This window comes from Scyliorhinus canicula, chromosome 2, assembly GCF_902713615.1.
Source record: "Scyliorhinus canicula chromosome 2, sScyCan1.1, whole genome shotgun sequence".
Lineage (NCBI taxonomy): Eukaryota > Metazoa > Chordata > Chondrichthyes > Carcharhiniformes > Scyliorhinidae > Scyliorhinus > Scyliorhinus canicula.
Genome location: NC_052147.1, coordinates 207,605,970 through 207,630,755, shown reverse-complemented (window position 1 = coordinate 207,630,755; position 24,786 = coordinate 207,605,970). Strand labels below are relative to the sequence as shown.

The 24,786-nt window shown below is 45.0% G+C and overlaps 1 protein-coding gene across 1 annotated transcript in view; it reads right to left on the bottom strand.

Moving 5' to 3' along the window:
* Nucleotides 1-677: 677 nt before the first annotated feature.
* Nucleotides 678-24,786, bottom strand: part of phgdh (phosphoglycerate dehydrogenase) — a 67,740-nt gene continuing 43,631 nt past the window's right edge. The window contains exons 6-12 of the mRNA XM_038789459.1: nt 21,731-21,863; nt 19,311-19,459; nt 15,183-15,335; nt 13,673-13,805; nt 11,574-11,701; nt 4,767-4,992; nt 678-1,167 (exon numbers count right to left, since the gene is read on the bottom strand). Of these exons, the coding sequence (XP_038645387.1) occupies nt 1,013-1,167; nt 4,767-4,992; nt 11,574-11,701; nt 13,673-13,805; nt 15,183-15,335; nt 19,311-19,459; nt 21,731-21,863 (1,077 nt within the window). The 3' untranslated portion in view covers nt 678-1,012. The remainder of the gene's footprint in view (nt 1,168-4,766; nt 4,993-11,573; nt 11,702-13,672; nt 13,806-15,182; nt 15,336-19,310; nt 19,460-21,730; nt 21,864-24,786) is intronic.

Below are 24,786 nucleotides of genomic sequence, written 5' to 3'. Positions count from 1 at the left end.
GCAGATGGTTGCACAACATTTAGCACCCTTCACAACTCCTGATACAGAACACTTAAATCAATTATCAACTTCTGAAGTGCAGTCGTTGCCAGAAAATGCAAGTCAATTTTCATACACCAAGCTCTCACAAATAGCAAGACTTAAATGAACAATTAAACTGTAGTGTGGCATTGACTGATGGATAAATGTTGGCTAGAACAGAAGAACTTCCCAACTGCCATGGGATCTTTTGCATCTCATTCATAAGGCAGCACCTCAAAAAGTGGAGTGTAAACCAAGATTGTGCTCAAATTCAGAATGGGGCTTGAATCCAAAAGCATGACTCACCACCAAGCCTTTGTGTTAAATCTCTTTCACCTTCACATTATTGTCACGTTAAGTGCTGAACGACAGGAAGTGCAGGCCCATCAGTGGAAGCTGTCTTTTGTCATGAACAGTGTTGGGAAAGATTGTGACATATAACATCAAATGACCAGAGATTCATTATCTTTAACAAATTTATCTGATACTTCACAAGGTTAGAAGTGGTCATATTCAAGCTGATGGTTGCCTGTTAACTGCTCCAGAAATTATTCAGTTGGCAAGGCAGAAAAATAATTGACTAAAAGGTTACATTAGGGCAGTTGTGGGCAACAATGATGAGGACTGAAGAGCTTCAGCAGTTCAATATTTCTCAATCTGGTTTCAAAATGATCTTTATTACTGCAATAATGACATCTTTTGCAACAAAACCTTCATGGTTAATGGTGGAGCTCAAAGAAACCGACAAGTTGGTCAATAAACAATGTACACTTTATACAATGGCTTTGTTTTACTTTAGCTTTTTAACATGTTATCATCTTAATTGCACTAGATTTGATAAGACAATTTTTTTTGAAAAGATTGAAAGAAAAGGCATTGTGGTTGAAGTGCAATCCTGTTTTTTCTTACAGTAAATTCAAGTTATCCACAACTTTTTGATTAAACCTACTTCTAAATTACACTGTAGGTTTTTAAAATGGAATATGGTTATTCATATTGACAGCTGTGTCACCATTTTCACATATTGTCCGAGAGGATTCAGATCTACTAATAATGACGCAATGCTCAAAATACTCCACTGTTCTCCATCCAAAACAGCGGAGACATTGTACGACTCGATCTGGATTCCAGCTGAAGCAAGCACACCTGAATAAAAAAAGCTGCATTTTTATTTTCACCAGAGCAGTCACCAGTTATATCACAATGCCAAGATTATCCAAAGTCAATCATTTAAACTGTTCTTTTAATAGTATCTTAAAACTCTTAAAATCAATACCAATCATTCTTAAGTGTAGAAGTGCGATCACACAAGATGAATTTAACAGAAATATAGGCATATTAAATATGAATTTAAGAGAAGGAAAATATACTGAGAATTTAAAAAAACATATGACAAAGATATTTTAGCTGAAAATCGACAAGTGTTTGTGTGACAGAACAGCATTCACGAATACATCAATAAATGTTGTTATCCAGAGGAAAAATGTTCAGGGACTATGGGATGTGATTTTAAAAAAGTATAAAGACGACATTTGCTAGGCGGCAGGTGGAGGGATTCCCTTCGCTTCCCGCGAGGGGGGTGAGCGACAGGGTGCTTTCAGGGATCTGGGTTGGAGAGGGGAAGATATCTGATATCTACAAGGTTATGTAGGAGGCGGAGGAGGCGTCAGTAGAGGAGCTGGAAGCTAAGTGGGAGGGGGAGCTGGGGGAACAGAACGAAGACGGGACATGGGCTGATGCCCTGGAGGGGGTGAATTCTTCCTCCTCGTGTGCGCGGCTTAGCCTCATCCAATTCAAGGTGCTGCACCGGGCCCACATGACTGGGTCTAGGATGAGTAGGTTTTTTGGGGGTGAAGACAGGTGTGTCAGGTGCTCGGGGAGTCCAGCAAACCATGCCCATATGTTCTGGGCATTCCCGGCACTGGAGGAGTTCTGGAAGGGGGTGGCGAGGACGGTGTCGAGGGTGGTGGGATCCAGGGTCAAGCCAGGATGGGGACTCGCGATTTTTGGGGTTGGGGTGGAGCTGGGAGCGCAGGAGGCGAAAGAGGCCGGTGTGCTGGCCTTTGCGTCCCTAGTAGCCCGGCGAAGGATCTTGCTGCAGTGGAAGGCTGCGAGTCCCCCAAGCGTGGAGACCTGGATCAATGACATGGCGGGTTTCATTAAGCTAGAGAAGGTCAAATTCGCCCTGAGAGGATCGGTACAAGGGTTCTTTAGGCGGTGGCAACCTTTTCTCGACTTTCTAGCTCAACGATAGGGTAGTAAGAAAAAATAAGGTTCATGGATACAGGAAACAATTATCTATATTGGCTGAGAATTATTTTAACAGAAAATAGGGTAATGGATAAATGGAACATGTTCCATCTGGGAAAAAAACTGATTAAATAAAGAATTTCCTTTCACATAACAATTTTCATTTTCTCAGAATATCCAAAAGCACTTTATAACAACATTGTTGTTGGCTGTCCCTTGATTCAAGGATGATGTCTACTTAGAGTTGCATATGGGTCTTCAAGTGACTGAAAAGGCGGATTCTCAACCCTCAAGATGTTTGCATCCCAATACCTCATGGGATGTCCTGCCTCGTGCCTCGTCCCCCTCCCACTTAGCTTTCCTCACTTTCCTCCTTTGTTGCTGCTCTGCTTTACCATTAAGGCATTTGGACTCAATGCATGATGCAGCTTGATGGACAAGTTTTTGGCATTTTGAATGATTGGTAGCAAGCTTAACCCAGTCATTAAAGCCAATGCTGCAACGTATCAAGAAGAGCTGCAGAGCGTGTTGGAAGTGTTTTTTTCACCTTCCCCTAGAATGTTGGCTATTTGAGAGGTTTTTCCCCTTTATTCGTTCATGGCATGTTGGCATCGCTGGCTGGGCCAGCATTTATTGCTCATCCCTGACAGCACTTAGAGTCAATCACATTGTTGTGAGTCTGGAGTTACATGTAGGCCAGACCAGGTAAGGATGACTGATTTCTCTGCCCTAAAGGACATTAGTGAATCAGATGGGTTTTTACGACAACTGACAATGGTTTCATGGTCATCATTCGACTTTTAATTCCAGAGTTTTATTGAATTCAAATTCCACCAACTGCCCTGGTGGGATTCGAACCCGGTACCCCAGAGCATTACCCATGGTCTCTGGATTACTAGTCCAGGGACAATACCACTATGCCACTGCCTCCCCAGAGTTGAGATAACAAGACCTGGCAGGCGAGGTGCTTCGATGTCATCTAGAGTGGCATAAACCCATGGAAGCGGATTTTGCAGTTTTGCCTGAAAGCTCGTGGAGCTGACTTCAATAGCACACTGCTGTTTGTTCAATGGTCATTTCAATAATCTGAAGGATGCAGCAGTGACATTGCTGATGGAATTTCCCTAGCTCTCTTGTGTATCGTTGATGCACAGTCCAGGTCTCACTGCAGTACAGGGTGTGGTGACGATCCTGTACCTACACCTACAGTGTAGGTGACAACACCTGATGGTGTTTTTCATAGAATTTACAGTGCAGAAGGAAGCCATTCAGCCCATCGAGTCTGCACCGGCTCTTGGAAAGAGCACCTTACCCAAGCCCATACCTCCACCCTAACCCCATAACCCAGTAACCCCACCTAACACTAAGGGCAATTTGGACACCAAGGGCAATTTAGCATGGCCAATCCACCTAACCTGCACATCTTTGGACTGTGGGAGGAAACCGGAGCACACGGAGGAAACCCACGCACACACAGGGAGAACGTGCAAATTCCACACAGACAGTGACCCAAGCCGGGAATCAAACCTGGGGCCCTGGAGCTGTGAAGCATTTGTGCTAACCACTATGCTACCATGCTGCCCCATATGGTTGAGAACTACATATTGGTCAGGACAGAGAACTTAGTCCTTTAAAATATTGCTGTGGTATATTTTACATCCCCCGAATAGAGAAGATGGAGGCTCAATTTAACATTTTATCTCAGATATGGTATTTCCAAAAATACTGCACTGCACTGAACTGGTAGCCTGGATAATGTGCTCAGGGCCTGGAGCAAAGTCTAAATCCATGCGCTTCTGAATCAGAAGCATAGGTGCCACTACTGAACGATGCATAAGTAAATAAATTAACTTATTTGGTGGGATGGGGTGGCAGCTCATAGTGGCCACCACCTTTCAGGGAAGTGTCAGTATTTATGACTTTGCATACCAAAACTGAGTTTTAACAAAATAAAATTATGTAATCCATGGAATAAGGATTGATAATGTGATACCAACTGCTTAATACTGAAACCGTTTAGAGGCATCGTTTTACTTTCTACCCGAGAGCGCAAAAATTTAACCTAATCAAGTCTTAATAGCTTCAACTGGAACTGCTGGAAATTTGCAAGATGTATATCTGTTAGGTGGGCTGGTTAGAAGAGCACATGTAGTTCCTTCAGGACTTAATGGATAGTGATTAGGAATGAGAATTCCACAATCCAAGTATGTAGGAAGGAGGCTAATTGTAGTTCTTGTTGTAATACGCCAAATTAATGCAGACCAGGGACCAAACCCATACATGGACTTAAGACTCAGTAATGCACTACCTGGTCCATTTACCCATTGCAAATCTATCATTCAACATTAATTGGTATAATTTGAACTTTATTGCTATATTTAACCATACCAAGTGCAAGTAATCAAAACAATTAGATAAACACAGACGCTGAAAAGTCAAAAAAGGCAATAAATATGGGGGTCTTCAATATGAGAACAATTAGCTGCATTACTTACCAATAACAGATGGCAACGTTTGAGAATTTTGCACAGCTTTGTAAATCAATAGATTTCCTTTCAGGGGAACGACGTGTCCAAACGTTGCTCCATCAAGTTTCAGTAGCACAGGAATATTTGCTTGTACAGAACCCAGAAGTTTATGGGAGGCATGAGGACTCAAGATCTCCAGTGCACACGCATTCATGGGAGATCTTGGCATTGAGTTGCTGTGCTTAGTGGTTATCTGGAAGAAAGAGAACACACATTTATAAAAGCATCTTAATTAAAATTTCACAAGGTGCTTCACGATCAATGATTACTATTGTGATATTGGCAAATGTAGGAGCCAATTTGCAAAGGCACCCCCCCCCCCCCCCCCAAAAGCAGCAAATGTATAAATGACCAGATAATGCCTTTTTACTGCTGATGGATGAGGGGACAAGGTGGGCCAGGGCACCAGAATATGCAGTTCAGTCAACTTATGTCATATGAATTTTTGACCATTGCAGACAATTGAAGCCCTCCTTTCAACCTCATTTAAAAGATGGCACCTCAAACAATGAAGCAGCCCTTTAATGCCACCCCAGAATTATCATTCAGTTCAACAGTAGGGTTTGAACCTAATTCAGACAGGTTTGGAACTACGCAAGATGAGCAGACACCTCAAACAAGAACCGTGGAAAGATTAAACAATTTCAAATTATTTTCTCTTCAGAATGCTTCTGGTTTGATGGATTGTAAAACAGCAACAGAATCTTAAACATCTTCAAGTGTACAGCAAACAATTTTATGTGGTGAAACACTTAACGAATAACACCATTTTTGTATTCAACACAGGTGGCGAAATTTGATATGCTACAAATTTTGCAAGGGCAGTGAAAATTCTGGTTTGTGAACTGGCTTGAACGATGAGTTACAATAGGCACCTGATCAACCCATAGAGGTGATTAACAGTTATAAACAGTACACTTTCCAAAGGCATCACAATGGAAGATGTGGTGGCTCTTTCATTAATTTATATTACGGTGTCATGGCTTGCAGGTTTTGGATGCCATTGACTAATTTAAGGTTCAGTTTATCCTCATTTATCCCTTCGTCTCCGCCTACCCTCCTTCAGGTGCTCATCTATCCAATCAGAAGGAAAACATTGAAGCTTTGTTAAAATATCCAATATTATTTACTGTCTTCTGGACTTTATTTATCCTGTAAGGAAATTGCCATGAAACAAGTAGGGAGCTCAAATGAAAAGCAGAGGACAACTTAGGCTAAGAAACCAAAGACGACTGCATTATTACACCACCATTGGCGGTAATGCCTTCAGGTGACCTGGTTATAAACTCTGGAATTCCTTTCTAAAGCTCTGTTTCCGTACCTCTCATCTGTTTCCATTCCTCTTACCTCCGTAAGGCTTTCCAAAACTACCATTTTGACCACGTTTTTTGATCACCTGTCCTAATATCTACTTATGTGGCTCGGTATCCAATTTTGTTCCATACCACTCCTGTGAAGAAACTTCCTGCATTTTATTACATTAAAGGTGTTACATAAATATAAGTTGTTGTTGTTCAAAAGAATACTCACTCAGCCAGTGTTATAAGGCAGACGCTAATGAACACCATGGCTAGGACTTTCTGCTTCCGTTCGCATGAGGCAGGTTCAGTGACAGGAGCAAAACATATCGCGAGAAAGCAAAGGTCGCATGTTATGTTGGCGTGAAAGCTTGCTGTGATCGTTCCCTCCCCCATCAGCGGTGGGCTGCGTTTCCCTTTGCTGAACTTTGGGAACCTCATTTGAATACATTGGCATCTCATTAATGAGGCCCACGTGCCAGAATCGTACCTACCCTGTCAAAATATCCATCCAAGGCGGCGTGATGCTAGAATGGTGCGACGTGTGACTGGCCTCGAAAGATGCGCACCTGACGAGCACACTTTGGAGAGTGCCTCTGTACATTCAAGGGCAAGAGGGAGTACTTGGGTTTGACTCCGGGATACCAAGGTAAGACAGGTAGGGTACTGGGACAAGACTTAGGAAACACTGGGATAAGACTCGGGGTTTCCGGAGTAAGACCATTTCCAAACTGTTTTCTTTCAATTGGAGGAAGTGATGTGGATGGCTGCTGCCAGTTTGGCAATATATGCATCTAGGGACAAAGTGATCCCCTTGTATTTGGTCACTAAAACAATTTGCCATAGGCAATGATATAGTGCTTATTTGGATTTTGTGTTATGCAAATATCTGCAATCATTAAAAATCAGGGCAGTTATAGGACACAGATGTAGCTTTGGCCTGAGAGAAAACATCATCTCAGTTATGTCCTGCCAAGCTGATGCCACTGGGTACTGCCTCAATATGGACAGGAATCTGAATGGCATCAAATCAACAGGCAGTGATGAGGCACTGAAGCCTGCATAATTTGTTCTCTGTCATAGTAAATGCAAAGGCTGCTCAAGGTCACTAAAGCCCCAAAAACAGCATTTGTTACACGAGTTATGACTGAAAGTAGGGAACTTACTGATGCAGAAATGCAAATTTGTGGGTAGATGTCCCCAAACAAGTGTATGTTGTAAACATGTTCCAAAATGGCTGTGAGATCTGCTTATGCTGAGCTATTAAATCATATTTGTAGCCTGGCCCTGTAAGGTCCAATTTTGGACAACTCAGTTGCTGGAGTTCTGACTGACCCTCTAGCCACCAGGCACCCATTTCTTTTCAGTTACGCTCTTTGCTTCACTAACTGACATTGCAGTGGATGCTTCGGTGCACGTGCTTTCTGCTGTATGAGTGGGTGATGCAGAATGCTGCAGGGTGCTCAGTTGAGTCTAGAGAATGGTCTCTCCCATTTACCTCTCCTCGGAACCTATTGCAATAGAAGAATGGGTTTAGAATAAATGATGACATGACATTCTTTGAATAAGAATAATGAAGACCCTTAATATTCGGTGACCCACCTCCTTCCGGGGCTACACATCCTGCTGCTTCTGCAAGCAAAGAGAAAAATGCCTCATGCTGGAACGAGGAAGCTATCCAGCCAAATATCCAAACCAATACCTATAACTATGCTCCAAAACACAGCTTGTGCATTTGGCTAGTTGTCAAGAGTGCTGTTTATGTTCCTTTTGTAGTTCTAACTCAAATAAAAAACCAAATTGACTGCTAACATGCCTCTACACCAATATTTAAAAAGTTAGAAAAAAGTACACAAAATTTAACTTAGCAGCTATCAAGAGATTTCTTCTTCACTTTCTCCCAAGTTCGTGCACTGGAGAGACAACATTCACTTTCCAACATTCTCCATGAAAGCTGCTAATATTACTGAAGGGAAACATCAACTTCAAAAAACAACCACCATCCTCCACCTTTGCGCTGCCTCATTAAATGGCACTGTTCTGTTTTATATGCTTACCAAAGCCCCTTCACCAAAAGCAGGCAGTGATAAGGACAACCAGCTAGTCTTGATAAGTTACGAGCACAGGATAGCTTGCCCTTTTAATCTGCACCATGGGCTGGATAATTCTGAATTCAAACAAATAGACTGACCCTACATTTTGTGCACGAACTATACCTCCATGCAGCATCCACTATTTCATTAAATGTTCTTTTATAGCTGAAAACACAAAAATGCGTTTAGCATCACAAACTCTGGACCTCATGATGTCTCATGGCTTCAGGTGAAACCTGGGCAAGGAAGCTTCCTGCTGATTACCACGTACCGGCCACCATCAGCTGGTGAATCAGTACTCTGCCATGTTGAACATCACTTGGAGGAAGCACCGAGGGTGGCAAGGGCACAGAATATGCTCTGGGTGGGGGTCTTCAATGTCCAAGACCAAAAGTGGCTTGGTAGTACCACCACAGACCGAGCTGGCCGGGTCCTAAAGGACACAGCTGCTAGACTGGGACTGCTGCAGGTGGTGAGGGAACCAACAAGAGAGAAAAACATACTTGACCTCATCCTCACCAATCTGCCTGCTGCAGATGCATCTGTCCATGACAATCAATAGAAATGATCATGCCACAGTCCCTGTGGACACAAAGTCCCATCTTCAGATTTTGTACTCTGGGGCACTACCATCGTGCTAAATGGGATAGACTTTGAACAGATCTAACAACTCAAGATTGGGCATCCATGAGGCGCTGTGGGCCAGCAGCAGCAGCAGAGTTGTATTCAACCGCAATTGACAACCTCATGACCCGGCATATCACCCATTCTACCATTACCACCAAGCCAGGAGATCAACCCTGGTTCAATGATGAGTGCAGGAGTGCATTTTTGGCATACCAAAAATGAGGTGTCCACCTGGTGAAGCTACAACACAGGAATATTTGTGTGCCAAACAGCATTTGCAGCAAGTGATAGACAGAGCTAAACAATTTCACAATGAACGCATCAGATCTAAGCTCTGTAGTCCTGCCACATCCAGCAGTGAATGGCTGAGGACAATTAAACAACACACTAGAGGAGGAGGCTCCATAAATATCCCCATCCTCAATGATAGAGGAGCCCAGCACATGTGTGCAAAAGTCAAGGCTGAGGCATTTGCAAGTCAGCCAGAAGTGCCGAGTGGATGATCCACCTCGGTCTCCTCCAGAGGTCCCCAGCATCACAGATGTCAGACTTCAGCTAAAACAATTCACTCCACGTGATATCAAGAACGGCTGATGGCACTGGATACTGCAAAGGCTATGGGCCCTGACAATATTCCTGCAATAGTACTGAAGACGTGTTCTCCAGAACAGCGCCGGCCCTAGGGTTGCTGGCGCCCCAGGCAAGCTGAACTTCGGCGCCATTGGGGGCGGGGCCGAGGCGGGCGGGCGGACCCGAGAGGGGGGGGGCGGGGACCGAGGGGAGGGGGCGGACCGAGGGGGCGGACCGCGGGGGAGGGCAGCCACCGCGCATGCGCTGGTTGGCACCGGCCCAACTGCGCATGCGCGGGACCCGAGTCTCTGGCACCCCCTAGCACATGGCGCCCCGGGCGACTGCCCGAGTTGCCGGTGCCTTGAGCCGGCCCTGCTCCAGAACTTGCCGCGCCCTTAGACAAGCTGTTCCAGTACAGCTACAATACTGGCATCTACCCGGCAATGTGGAAAATTGCCTTCGTGTGTCCTGTACACAAGAAACAGGACAAATCCAATCCGGCCAGCAAAGTAATGGAAGGAGTCATCAACAGTGCTGTCAAACGGCACTTACTCAGCAATAACCTGCTCATGGACGCTCAGTTTGGGTTCTGCCAGGGTCACTCAGCTCCTGACCTCATTACAGCCTTGGTTTAAACATGGACAAAGAGCTGAATGCCTTGGTAAGAGTGACTGCCTTGGACATTAATAATAATATAATAATAATAATAATAATAATATTAATAATAATAATGTAGGCTTCACTGAAGTTATTGTGAAAAGCCCTTTAGTCGCCACATTCCGGAGCCTGTTTGGGGAGGCCAGTACGGGAATTGTTTGCAGATGACTGCACAATGTTCAGCACCATTCGTGACTCCTCAGATAATGAGGCAGTCCATGTCCAAATGCAGCAAGAGCTGGACAATATCCAGGCTTGCAATGACAAGCGGCAAGTTACATTCGAGCCACACAAGTGCCAAGCAATGACCATTTCCTACAAGAGAGGATCTAACCACCGCTCTAGGGGCTTTTCACAGTAACTTCATTGAAGCCTACTTGTGACAATAAGCAATTATTATTATTAAGAGAGGATCTAACCACCGCTCCTTGACATTCAATGGTATTACCATCCCTGAATCCCCCACAATCAACATCCAGGGGGATACCATTGATCAGAAACTGAACTGGACTAGCCATATTAATACTGTTATTACCAGGGCAGGCCAAATGCTAGGAATCCGACAGCTAGTAACTCACCTCCTCACTCTCCAAAGCCTGTCCACCATCTACAGGCACAAGACAGGAGCATAATGGAATACTCTCCACTTGCCTGGATGAGTGCAGCTCCAACACCATTGAAGAAGCTCAACACCATCCAGGGCAAAGCAGCCGCTTGATTACTTCTCCTTCCGTAAACATTCAAACCCTTCACCACCGACAAACAGTGGCAGCCGTGTGTACCATCTACAAGATGCATTGCAGTAACTCACCGAGGTTCCTTCGACAATAACCTTCCAAACCCATGACCACTACCATCGAGAAGCACAAGAGCAGCAGATACCTGGGAACCCCACCACCTGGAGGTTTCCTTCCAAGTCACTCACCACCCTGACTTGGAACTAAGTCACCGTTGCTTCACCGTCACTGGAACTCCTTCCCTAACAGCACAGTTGTTGTACCTACACCTGAAGGACTGCAGAGGTTCAAGAAGGAAACTCATCATGATGTTCTGAAGGGCAACTATGGATGGGCTATAAATACTGGGTTAACCAGCGACACCCACATTCCATAAATGAATTTTTAAAAAGACTTAATAAAATTAATATCTAGATGTTAATAACAGATGTACTAACATGTCTGTTAATACATTATTATGTTAGGGGAACAGCTTTTCTGACCATGAACAGACAATTCATCACCGGGTTATTATAATAATCTTTATTGTCACAAGTAGGCTTACATTAAGACTGCAATGAAGTTACTGTGTAAAGCCCTTAGTTGCCACATTCTGACGCCTGTTCGGGTACACAGAGGGAGAATTCAGAATTCTCAGCTGGTACAGGAATTGAACCCGCGCTGCTGGCCTTGTTCTGCATCACAAACCAGCTGTCTAGTCCACTGAGCTAAACCAGCCCCCTAGGTTAATGTGGAAGGCTAAAATAATGTGCATTACTTTCATGAAAAAAAATCACAAAGTAATTAACTTACAGTAATTCCTGCTTCTTTTGCAATCAGGGATGCGTTGATGAGATTGACGTGGTTCTCCAAGTCTCCTTTAAATAGCCCAACAATCACAGCTGTGGCAAAACAATTCTCAACATTTTTCAAGGATGCACCTTAAAAATTACAGAAAAAGCTTCATAATTTAAATCATAATTATATTTCTTCTCAAGTATTTATCCCTTTGTTTATATGCCTTCAACTGTGAATCAAAATTCCAGTACAGCTAATTTCTTTTATACTCCCAACATCATGGGCGCAATTCTCCCCCCACCCCCCCAAGCCAGGTGGGAGAATCGCGGGGGTGCCGGGCGAGTCCAGTCACGCCGCCCCGGCACCTGCATGCGATTCTCCCACCACCCCAAAAATGGTGCGCCGATATTTACGGCTGGCCGCTCGGTGAGCGGCGATTTTCCGGCCCGGATAGGCCAAGCGGCCTGCCCAATACGATGTGTTCACACCGGTGCCGACCACACCTGGTCGCTGCCGGCGTGAACAGCGCGGGAATGCTGCGGGGGCAGCCTGTGGTGGGAGGTGGGGGTAGAGAGAGGAAGGATCGAGGACCAGGGGGGCTCAAAAGGGGTGGGCCCGCAATCGGTGCTCACCGATCGGTGGGCCGGCCTCTCTGAGAGATGCACTCCTTTCCTCCGCCGCCCCGTAAGATCACTCCGACATTTCTTGCGGGGCACCCGCAGGGAGGACGGCAACTGCGCATGCACGGTTGACGTCATTGATGCGGCGCTGGCCGCGTAATTTACACGGCGCCAAGGCCCGGTGCGCGTAAATGATGCGGCACCGCTCCTAGGCCCTAGGGGTGGGAGAATAGGGGGCGAGGAGCAGCCTCCGATGTCGGAGTGAAACACTCCGGTTTTCACTCCAACGTTGGCACTTAGTCTCCCGTTGGGAGAATCCCGCCCCATATATTTTAGATTTGCAAGCCAAACAGCAAAAATATATTTTTCTAGGCATTAAACTTCCTTACTTATTTCTCCAAGTCCCGGAAGCTCAATCAAAAGTAGTTATGGAAAATGCATTGGACTATTCCACACAATACAGATTAGGGGCTGGATTCTCCCCTACCCGGCGTAGGGGAGTGGCGCCAACCACTCAGGGGTCGGGCCTCCCCACCTTTGGGGGCCAGCCCCGCGCCGGAGCGGTTGGCACCAGAAGACTGGCGCAAAAAACCGGCGCCCCCGGCAGCGGGGCTGGCCGAAAGGCTTTCGCCGGTCGGCGCATGCGCCAGCAGTGACGTCAGCGGCCAGCTGCTGCTGACGTCACCACCGGCGCATGCGCGATGTGGGTTTCTCTTCCGCTTCCGCCATGGCGACCGCGGAAGAGAAATAGTGCACCCAGGGCACTGGCCCGGAGTCTGAGCGGGGGGCCCCGATCGCGGGCCAGACCACCGTGAGGGCACCCCCCGGGGTTCGATCACCCCCCACCCCCGCCCCCAGGACCCGCTCGCGCCGCTGATCCCACCGTTACAGAGGTGGTTCAAACCTTGGCGGCGGGAGAGGCCTCCCAGCGGCGGGACTTCGGCCCATCCGGGCTGGAGAATCACCGCAGGGGCCTCTCTAATCGGGGTGGCGAGATTCCCGCCACCGGGCCACGGCGGGATTTCAGGCAGCCCCGGGCGATTCTACGACCCTGCTGGGGGTCGGAGAATTTCACCCCAGAAAACCAATCATCCACGAATTTCCTCCATTTCACAATCAGAAACATTTTATTAAACAAATTTAATTATAGTTAACTTCATCCCTCAGATAAAGTGAAACCCATGGCCAGCTGTACCAGTGCAATAGTGTAGGGCAACACAAAGTCTGGCATCTTGGACCTCAAAACAAGTCAACACTGTTACTCACAGTTTGGAAAAATACTAAGAATTGGTATTGTGTTTAAAATCTATTTTCAAGTCGGGACCCAGAAAATATAAGCTAAGACCCGAGAGAGACCACCTAATATCTAGGCCATGCCACATTTTACTACAGCCATTCCTCTCCATCTCAACCAGGAGTGGATTGCTCTCCCACAACTGTGCCGAACTCTCACAGACAAAAGGACATCATGCTTGCCCACATTGTGTCACTTACCTAGCGTTGTAACTTGCACTTTCATGTGACTTTGTCCAACCCATGCTTTTGCCAATGAACCCAGTGCTTCCCCAAGGTGGATCCAGTGTTTGGTTTCTGGGGCCATGGCGTGGCTAAGAGCTGGGGCATTAATCTAACAAAGGACAATAAATAATGTCAATCAGTTACCTTTACCATTGAAAATAGATTTAAAAAGTAATATCAAACCACACACCAAATCTCCTTTCTTCAGTAGTCAATAAGAATGCTATTATTGACTACTGAACAACTTTTCTTGCAAGGCCAATTTCAGTAATACAGCTTTTGGCTGAAATACTCCGTCCTTGTTTGCGGCTGGGATTTTCTGCTGCTGCTTAAAGTTAACGTAGTTTTGGATAGAATGCCAAATTTTCCATTCTTGCTTGCAACAGGTCCCACACAATGAAAACTGGAGAATCCCACCCCTTTTCCCACTGTTTTCTTCTCATTTTTGGTCGATGATAGTTCCCGTTTAAAGTACTTAAACAACACAGTGTAGCCATCTAAGATGGACACTGGGCTACAAAATGGAGAACTGCTCAGGCTGCAGGGAAAAACAGTCTTAGTGAGGACAAGCAGCTTGCAGAAGACTAATTTGCATTCTGCACGTACAGAAACCAGTTTTTGGCCAGGTGCAGAGTTTCAGCCAAAGGTGCAAATGGAAACAGATCTGCATAGTAATGAGGTGATCCAGATCCAGACCCCACACAATAGAAACATTTAAGTATCAATGGATACTTTTGAGTAGATGGCCAGACAGAATGGCGCCACAGCAACCAACACAAAGAGCCGTAGGGACCACCCCACCCATCGAGGAACGACCCTCAGATTGGGGGGTTTGGAAGATATAGATTGGGAAAGGCCCATTCGATACCTGGCAGGTAAAAGAACCGCCCCAAGGGGGCACGGACTTCTAGGACCTATAAGAGTAGACCCCGCACATGGTTCGGTCTGCTTTTGCTCCGGCTCAGGACTGCTTGCTTACTCCAACCCAAGTTTGTTGTTTGTTACATCGCATCCTGACTCCAGTTTCATCACCAGCCGTTGAGCCATCAGCCATCGAACTGTAAGTGCCAATACAACGATCGCTACGTGATCCAGACCTTGCTAGATCTTGACAACTTTCCGATTCAGAGAGTTGCAGACCAAGAACGGGACGAAGGCCTTGTTCCCTGACCTTGCCTGTTCCTGTCCAGATAAGTATTTAGTTGTTTAGTATTAGAAGTAAGTTAGTCTTTTTAGCGTATGCATGTGTATTTATTATATTTGTTATAATAAACACCAATTGTTTGGACTTACTAATCGGTGTACAGATTTATTACTTTGAACCTGACCTTGATATACTTGTGACGGTGTCTCAATACGGCACCTGGCGACTCCGAGCATAATTACATATACAGAGCCATAGTAGTGTTAAGCACACGGCCTTTAAACGGAGGCGTGTTAATCACACTCCAGTAAAACGAGCAACAACAGGAACAACATTACATACCACTCCAACCAGTGACCTTCCCTTCACCATGTCCACAATTTGATTTGCAATGTCCTTTCCACAGCGTCCCTGGGCTTCATGGGTGCTGGCACCTAGATGTGGACAACTGACTACATTTGGATGCTCCACGAGAAAAAGATTCTTCGGTGGTTCCTGAGAACAGTAATATAAAACACAAACCATTAACAGAGCTGCAGAACCGTTTGCTTCCATTTTTGATGGTTGAAGTGCAATGAAAATTGCACTCTGTAGTTATAGATAAAAAGTGCACTTTATTAGAAGACATCAATACTTACAAGCTTAATCTACCATAACAACGGAAATGCTAGTTTAGAACAAGGAACACTGGACTCGATTCACCCAAATGGGAACAAAGTTCCAGAGGGAGCGTGTTTCCCGGTGTTTGCAGTGCTGAGAAACACATTTTATTCAACATGACTCATGTTGTATATAAGGGGCCTCAACAGGGAACGAGCGGCCGAGGCCGCACATTGCCCCATTTTGTAAACTGGAGAGCCCCCCCCCCCTGGCCAGAACTCCCCAACAAAGCAATCCCTGACATTTCTTCCCCGTGTCTGTGTGGGTGTCCTCCCACAGTCCAAAGATGTGCAGGTTAGGATTGGCCATGCTAAACTGCTCCATAGTTTCCAAGAAAAAGGTTAGGTGGGGTTACTGGGTTACAGGGGTAGGCTGGAGGCGAAAGTGCTTTTTCCAAAGGCCGGTGCAGACACAATGGGCCGAATGGCCTCCTTCTGCACTGTAAATTCTATGAAAGTCACTGATGAATCAGCTGAAGATGGTTCGGCCTAGGACACTACCCTAAGGAACTCCTGCAGTGATGTCCCAGGACTAAAATGACTGACCTCCCAACCACAACTATCTTCCTTTGTACTAAGTATGACTCCAACCAGTGGAGAGTTTTCCCATTGACTCCAGTTTAGCTAGGGCTCCTTGATGCCATACTCGAGCAAATGCTGCCTTCATGTCAAGGGCAGTCACTCTCACCTCACCACTGGCATTCAGCTGTTTTGTCCACATTTGAACCAAGGCTGTAATGAGGTCAGGAGCAGAGTGACCCTGGCGGAACCCAATATGAGAGACTGGGAGCAGGCTATTGCTAAGTAAATGCCGCTTGATAGCACTGTCGATGACCCCTTACATCAGTTTTACTCATGATTAAGAGTGGACTGATAGGGTGGTAATTGGCTGGTTTGGAATTATCCTGCTTTTTGTGTACAGGACATACCTGGGCAATTTTCCACATTGCTGTGTAGATACTAGTGTTGTAGCTGCACTGGAAAAGCTTGGCTGTGCGTGCGGCAAGTTGTGCAGCATAAGTCTTGCTGTAATATTGTCAGGGTCCATAGCCGTTGCAGTATCTTGATTCAGCGTTTCTTGATATCATGTGGGTGAATCGAATTGGCTGAAGACTGGCATCTGTGATGCTGGGGACCTCTGAAGCAGACTTAGATGGATTATCCACTCGGCACTGCTAGCTGAAGATTACTGTGAATGCTGCGGCCTGGTCATTTGCACAGATGTGCTGGGCTCCCCAATCATTGAGGATGGGTTATTTGTGGAGCCTCCTCCTCCAGTGAGTTGTTTAATTGTTCACTACCATTCATGACTGGATGTGATAGTACTGCAGAACTTAGATCTGATCCGTTGGTTGTGGGATCACTTAGTTCCATCTATCACTTGCTTCTTATGGTGTTTGGCATGCAGATAGTTGAGAGTTGTAGCTTCACCAGGGTAACATCATTTTCGGTATGTCTGGTTCTGCTCCTGGCATGCCCTCTTGCACTTTTTTGAACCAGGGCTGATCCCCTGACAAGGTGGTAATGGTAGAGTGGGGGATATGCCGGGCCATGAGATTGCAGATTGTGGTTGAATACAATATTGCTGCTGATAGCCTCATGGGTGCCCAGTCTTGAGTTGCTGGATCTGTTCTATTTAGCACGATGATAGTGCCACACAACACGATGTAGTTCTGACAAATGCTATAAATCCACATAGTGAGATAAAGCAAACACCTGATATTCATGTAGCACGATTTAACTAAGTTTGACCATATTTACCAAATAATCTCCTACTATATTCACAGGCTGTTGCCTATGTGCACTCAAGTATCAATTTTTAAAAGGGTATTTTCTGGCAGGTTTGCGGAGATAAAAACTGAACCACAAGGGTTCTAGTTATAATTATTGATCGGTGCTGACCAGGATGCTGTCAGTAGAGTTTGGGTTGTCCAAAAGGTGAACAATTTTTCTTAAGGCCTAAACATTAACCTGTATGCCTCAGTTAACTGAGGCCTAACATTAAGGCCGTTGTCAGATCATTGGGCACTGTGACTGTCGTCACTCCCTGAATTCACTTTCATCACCGTCTAAATGCTGCTGCAATGCATTTTCCAACCCCCAGCAGTAGCATCCTTCTTGTTACAGGATACTCTTTATATGTAATGAGCACATACTCAGAAAATGTCTCAAGGTCATAATGGGATGCAAGCAAGCAGGCTGATGATCAGAGAAGGAAAATCTAGCCCAAGTCTGACATGGCAAAACCTTATGTAATAACGCATGAAACAGAAATTTGAGTAGGCCTTGTGAGCCTTCGAGTCAGCTCTGGTCATTCATGAAGATCATGGTTGATCCTCTACCGCAACCCCAGCTTTCAGCATTATCCCCATATCCCGTAATTCTCTTAGTATCCAAAATCTATCTTACAACAAGTGTCACTGGTCTCCAACAGAAATTCACTGAACCATTTTGAGATGTTTCAATGTGATAAAGTGCAATAGGGATAGTCAACACGGTTTTGTGAAGGGTAGGTCGTGCCTCACAAACTTTATTGAGTTCTTTGAGAAGGTGACCAAACAGATGGACGAGGGTAAAACAGTTGATGTGGTGTATGTGGATTTCAGTAAAGCATTTGATAAGGTTCCCCACGGTAAGCTATTGCAGAAAATATGGAGGCATGGGATTGAGGGTGATTTAACGGTTTGGATCAGAAATTGGCGCGCTGTAAGACAGAGGGTGGTGGTTGATGGGAAATATTCAGCTTGGAGTTCAGTTACGAGTGGTGTACCACAAGGATCTGTTTAGGGGCCACTGCTGTTTGTCATTTTTATAAATGACCTGGAGGAGGGCGTAGAAGGATGGGTGAGTAAATTATCGGATGACACTAAAGTTGGTGGAGTTGTGGACAGTGCGGAAGGATGTTGCATAGATAAGCTGCAGAGCTGGGCTGAGAAGTGGCAAATGGAGTTTAACGCAGAAAAGTGTGAGGTGATTCATTTTGGAAGGAGTAACAGGAAGACAGAGTACTGGGCTAATGGTAAGATTCTTGGTAGTGTTAATGAGCAGAGAGATCTCGGTGTCCATGTGCATAGATCCCTGAAAGTTGCCACCCAGGTTGATAGGGTTGTTAAGAAGGCGTACAGTGTGTTAGCTTTTATTGGTAGAGGGATTGAGTTTCGGAGCCATGAGGTCATGTTGCAGCTGTACAAAACTCTGGTGCGGCCGCATTTGGAGTATTGCGTGCAGTTCTGGTCGCCGCATTATAGGAAGGATGTGGAAGCATTGGAAAGGGTGCAGAGGAGATTTACCAGGATGTTGCCTGGTATGGAGGGAAGATCTTATGAGGAAAGGCTGATGGACTTGATGCTGTTTTCATTAGGGAGAAGAAGGTTAAGAGGTGACTTCATAGAGGCATACAAGATGATCAGAGGATTAGATAGGGTGGTGATGACTAGCATGGTGAGACATAGATTTAAATTGAGGGGAGATAGATATAGGACAGATGCCAGAGGTAGGTTCTTTACTCAGACAGTAGGAAGGGCGTGGAATGCCCTGCCTGCAACAGTAGTGGACTCGCCAACATGAAGGGCATTTAAATGGTCATTGGATAAACATATGGATGATAATGGAATAGTGTAGATGGGCTTTAGATTGGTTTCACAGGTCGGTACAACATAGAGGGCCGAAGGGCCTGTACTGCGCTGTAATGTTCTATAATGCAATTACAATTAACAATTATTCTTTGAAAATTATTACAGAATTTCAACCGTAGGGGAGAAAAACCGATAACTCTAATGAAAGGCTATGCAATATACAATTTTCTTCATACCTCTTCAAATACATCAAGTCCTGCACCACCACACTGTCCAGAATCCAATGCCCGAAGCAATGCTTCCTCATCAATAATACCCCCTCGAGCACAATTAATAACTTTGACTCCTTTTTTACATTTGGCAAAGGTTTCATCATTCAACAGCCCTAAAGATTAAAAAGATTCAAAGCAAAATCATTTGGTCAGACTTGAAGGACGTACTTGCGAAACTGTTGGTTGAAACAAAATTATTAGATTGTTTGGAATCATTGAGAAGTTTCATCTTAAAACAATACAACATAATTCCACGAAGACTCCATAAGTTTATCCAATATGTCACTCAACCATACAAGCCAAGATCATCCCAGGGTTAAAATGAATACGGTGATATCAGCTGAAGTGGAAGAAGGGACAAAAAACATACATCTGAATTAGGAGTAGGCCATTGGCCTTCTCCCCCCCCCCCCCCCAACTTGAAGTCATTTAATATATTCAAAGCGGAGTTAGATTAATGACCCTGCCTCAACTACTCTCCACGGACTAAATTATCCTCTATGGGGGGAAAAATAAAATCTAATCTCTATCTTAAATTTGAGGCCCCTTATTGTTAATGTGGGTCTCTTCATTTTAGTCTCTCTCTGGGGAAACACCCCTCAGCTTGCACTATGACAAGCCCCTCCAGAATCTTATGTTTCGATGGGATGACTTCTCGTTCTTCTAAACTCCAATGGCTGCAGGTCAAACCTTTACTCATTGGATATTTCCTTCATTTCAGCAATCAGTCAAGTGAATCTGCTCTGAACTGCTTCAAATGCAATTATATCCTTTCTTAAGTAAAATGACCAAAATTGTATGCAGTATTCCAGATGTGGTCTCACCATGCTCCGTACAACTGTTGCAAAACTTTCCAACTTTAATAATTCCATTGCCCTTTCAATAGCACCAAAATTCCATTTGCCAGCCGAATCACTTGCTTACTTGGGATACTAAACTTACGTGATTCATGTACCAGGACACCCGGATCTCTCTGTACCACGGAGTCCTGCAATTTCTTTCCATTCAAATAACATTCTGCCTTTTTATTCTTTCTTCAACCATTGTGCTTCATATATATTTAATGATAATAATATAATCAGTATGTCTGAGAGCTTAATTCCAGATGGACCATTTCAACCATCTTCCTTCTCCCTATTTCCTCACCACGTAGGAAGATTTTATCACCATTTAATCTCTATTCGATTGTTTTGGACTTCAAAATTCTGCAACTCTGTATTTCTCTGTAATGGCAGCACGGTAGCACAGTGGTTAGCACTGCTACTTCACAGCGCCAGGGTTCCAGGTTCGATTCCCGGCTTGGGTCACTGTCTGTGCGGAGTCTGCATGTTCTCCCCATCTCAGCCTGGGTTTCCTCCGGGTGCTCCAGTTTCCTCCCTCAAGTCCCGAAAGACGTCCTTGTTAGGTGAATTGGATATGGAGTTCTCCCTCAGTGTACCCGAACAGGTACCGACTCGGGGATGTCGACTAGGGGATTTTCACAGTAACTTCATTGCAGTGTTAATGTAAGCCTACTTGTGACACTAATAAAGATGATTAGATTATTATTTGCCTCAGTCTTCCTTTCATTGCAATGATGTGGAGATGCAGGTGTTGGACTGGGGTGGGCATAGTAAGAAGCCAACACCAGATTTAAATGCAACAGGTTTATTTGGAATCACTAACTTCTTCACTCACCTGATTAAGGAGCTATGCTCCGAAAGCTAGTGATTCCAAATAAACCTGTTGGGCCTTAGCCTGATGTTGTAAGACTTCTAATGGTTTCATTGCAATATTCAAGCTTTTAAAATATGTTTTTGTCACTGTTTCTTGATTTGTCGTGTTCTATTTCTTTACTGTTTTCAAATTTGGTGTAACTGCACAATGGATACTGGCCCGTAACCTTGATTTACATAAATAAAAAGACAAATAGAGTCAACATACTACAGGCATGTATTCAGAATGTAAAGTGCTAAGAACACACATTTTGTTAGCCGACAAATTGTACAAAGATGAGTTAATGATTTGACAGTAGAGCCTTCGCAAAATCATCAATCTGCTTCTCACCGTTTGCAGATGCTGACCAACTCACTGTACACATCCAAAATGTTGTCATCAGAACTTTTCAGCTTTTCTTTCACCCAGATCACTTAGAATGTGATACGGGTATAAAGGGATAGTAATAAATCCAACCAGATAATTTATTGTTCACAACTTTAATTACATTAAAAAGAAGTTGCTCACAGAGATTTCCCCAGTGCCAGTGTAGTGGCTGACAAAGTAGGTCTCCACTAAGGTTCAACATTTGAAATATATTATACACCACTTGCAACAACAGTAAAGCTTCAAGTGCACATAAAAATGAAAATGTCCCCTGACATGCGAGACACCAAACATGGACTTACCTTTGGTAGATGGCATTAAAGGTGTGTGGACAGTGATGAAGTCACATTGTGGCCAGAGGTGTTCCAGAACCAAGAATTCGACTCCAAATGTAGTTGCCACTTCAGCAGGAATGATTGGATCATAACCTACGGTCTGAAATAATACTTTCAAAATGTATTTGTTTTTTTTATTCACAAGAAACATTTTATTTTCAAAAATTCTAAATTGGCACTGGATTCAGAGGTCCAGCAACTAAACCCCATTGAATGGCTAAAAGACAATAACCTGCACTTAATATAATGTCCGTAATAAAATAAAATATTTAAAATGTGCTTCATAATAATGAAAACACTCAGATACCATGGAGTATTGAAGGGTTATGAATCGTGTTCCAAGGCAAGATCAAATTAGTTGAATATTGGACGAAGGTCCAGGGTCAGGGGTGCAGCGGAGTTTAGGGACCGCAATCTAAAGTGCATGACTGAGAAAGCTGACGGTTTTGTGACCAAAGATAGAGTAGAATAGAGGGGAGAGATGATGAGAGTCAGAACCCAGGCAAAGTGAGGCACTGACAAATTCAGTAAACACTGGGCCAAGGGTAGTTGTTGCCTGTAGGGCAAGGGCAGATTTTTATGTGAATAGCCCCACTCCCCTCTCCCAGCTGAAAGGTCAAGGCAAGCCCACCACTATTTAGAACATAGAACATCATTACAGCACACTACAGGCCCTTCGGCCCTCTATGTTGGGCCGACCTGTGAAACCACTCTGAAGCCCATCTACACTATTCCTTTATCATCCATATGTTTATCCAATGACCATTTAAATGCCCTTAATGTTGGCGAACCCACTACTGTTGCAGGCAGGGCATTCCACACCCTTACTACTCTGAGTAAAGAACCTACCTCTGACATCTGTCATATCTATTTCCCCTCAATTTAAAGCTATGTCCACTTGTGCTAGCCATCACCATCCGAGGAAAAAGGCTCTCACTGTCCACCCTATCTAATTCTCTGATCATTTTGTATGCCTCAATTAAGTCACCTCTTAACCTTCTCTTTAACGAAAACAGCCTCAAGTCCTTCAGCCTTTCCTCATAAGATCTACCCTCCATACCAGGCAACATCCTTGTAAATCTTTTCTGTACCCTTTCCAATGCTTCCACATCCTTCCTATAATGTGGCAACCAGAACTACACGCAATACTCCAAATGCAGCCACACCAGAGTTTTGTACAGCTGCAACATGACCTCATGTCTCAGAAACTCAATCCCTCTACCAATAAAAGCTAACACACGTACGCCTTCTTAACAACATTCTCAACCTGGGTGGCAACTTTCAGGGATCTATGTACATGGACACTGAGATCTCTCTGCTCATTCACACTACCAAGAATCTTACCATTAGCTCAGTACTCTGTATTCCTGTTACTCCTTCCAAAATGAAACACCTCACACTTTTCTGCATTAAACTCCATTTGCCACCTGTCAGCCCAGCTCTGCAGCTTATCTATGTCCCTCTGTAACTTGTAACATCCTTCCGCACTGTTCACAACTCCACCGACTTTAGTCTCATCTGCAAATGTACTCACCCATCCTTCTATGCCCTCCTCCAGGTCATTTATAAAAATGACAAACAGCAGTGGCCCCAAAACAGATCCTTGTGGTACACCACTAGTAACTGAACTCCAAGCTGAACATTTCCCATCACCCACCACCCTCTGTCTTCTTACAGCGAGCCAATTTCTGATCCAAACTGCTAAATCACCCTGAATCCCATGCTTCCGTATTTTCTGCAATAGCATACCATGGGGAACCTTATCAAACGCTTTACTGAAATCCACATACACCGCATCAACTGCTTTACCCACGTCCACCTGTTTGGTCACCTTCCCAAAGAACTCAATAAGATTTTGGAAGCACGACCTACCCTTCACAAAACCGTGTTGACTATCCCTAATCCGTGTTGACTATTCCCGTACCAGCCTCCCCGGACAGGCGCCGGAATGTGGCGACTAGGGGCTTTTCACAGTAACTTCATTGAAGCCTACTCGTGACAATAAGCGGTTTTCATAATCAAATTATTCCTTTCTAGAGGATTATAAATCCTATCTCTTATAAACCTATCCAAGGCCACCCCCCAGACATTTTAATGACCATTGGGAGACGCAAAGAGCTGCTGGCCAATAATATGTTTGCAGTTGTCTGGTCCCAGCAGGGCCACAGCTGCAGTGCCATGGCTTTGGATTTCAAGGTGTCCTGGTTTCACCATTGCCAGGCGGGCAAATCCCTGCAAATCAAGGCATGGTCAGGGAATGTGGGGTGACAGGACGCATACAACACCCAGTCAGTAACAAAGTCACCAGATTTTACCTGACTTGGCCCCGACACTCAATGCCGCGGGAAGGTCCTAACAGTGGAAGGAGGGCTCCTACAGGCACACAGGTAGGCAGACCCCTCCCCACCGCAGGGAAAATCCCAGCTGAGCCAGGTAGGTGCCAGGCATGGGGCTGTTGTCATGGCACCCAATTTTTCACCAGTACCCAGCAGGAGAGGTGAAATTCCGTTCAGAGTCAGGACAAAGATAGGGAAGTGAAGGAAGAGAGGGGGCATCACATGATTAGATGGATGGTTGCAACTGATGAGATAAAACAATTCATGAGCTCTTCACATTGGGGTTACATATTTACAAAGCAGCTTCATGAATGCTTCATTTATGAAACGCTCATTAAACTAAATTTCAAACAATACGTTAAAAATTCTAGCTCTGTCTAATTAATAGCTCTCTGGCATGCAGAAATACAAAGAAAGCACTGTTATAAATGTAGTTTGCTTAGCTGCTATTTACAGTAGGAATGCAAGAATGCTTTATCGCAAATTAGATTAGAGAGGGGGGGGAGAGAGGGAGGGGGGGAGAGAGGGAGGGGGGGAGAGAGGGAGGGGGGGAGAGAGGGAGGGGAGGAGGGAGGGGGGAGAGAGGGAGGGGGGGGAGAGAGGGAGGGGGGAGAGAGGGGAGGGGGGGAGAGAGGGAGGGGGGGGAGAGAGGGAGGGGGGGGGGGGAGAGAGGGAGGGGGGGAGAGG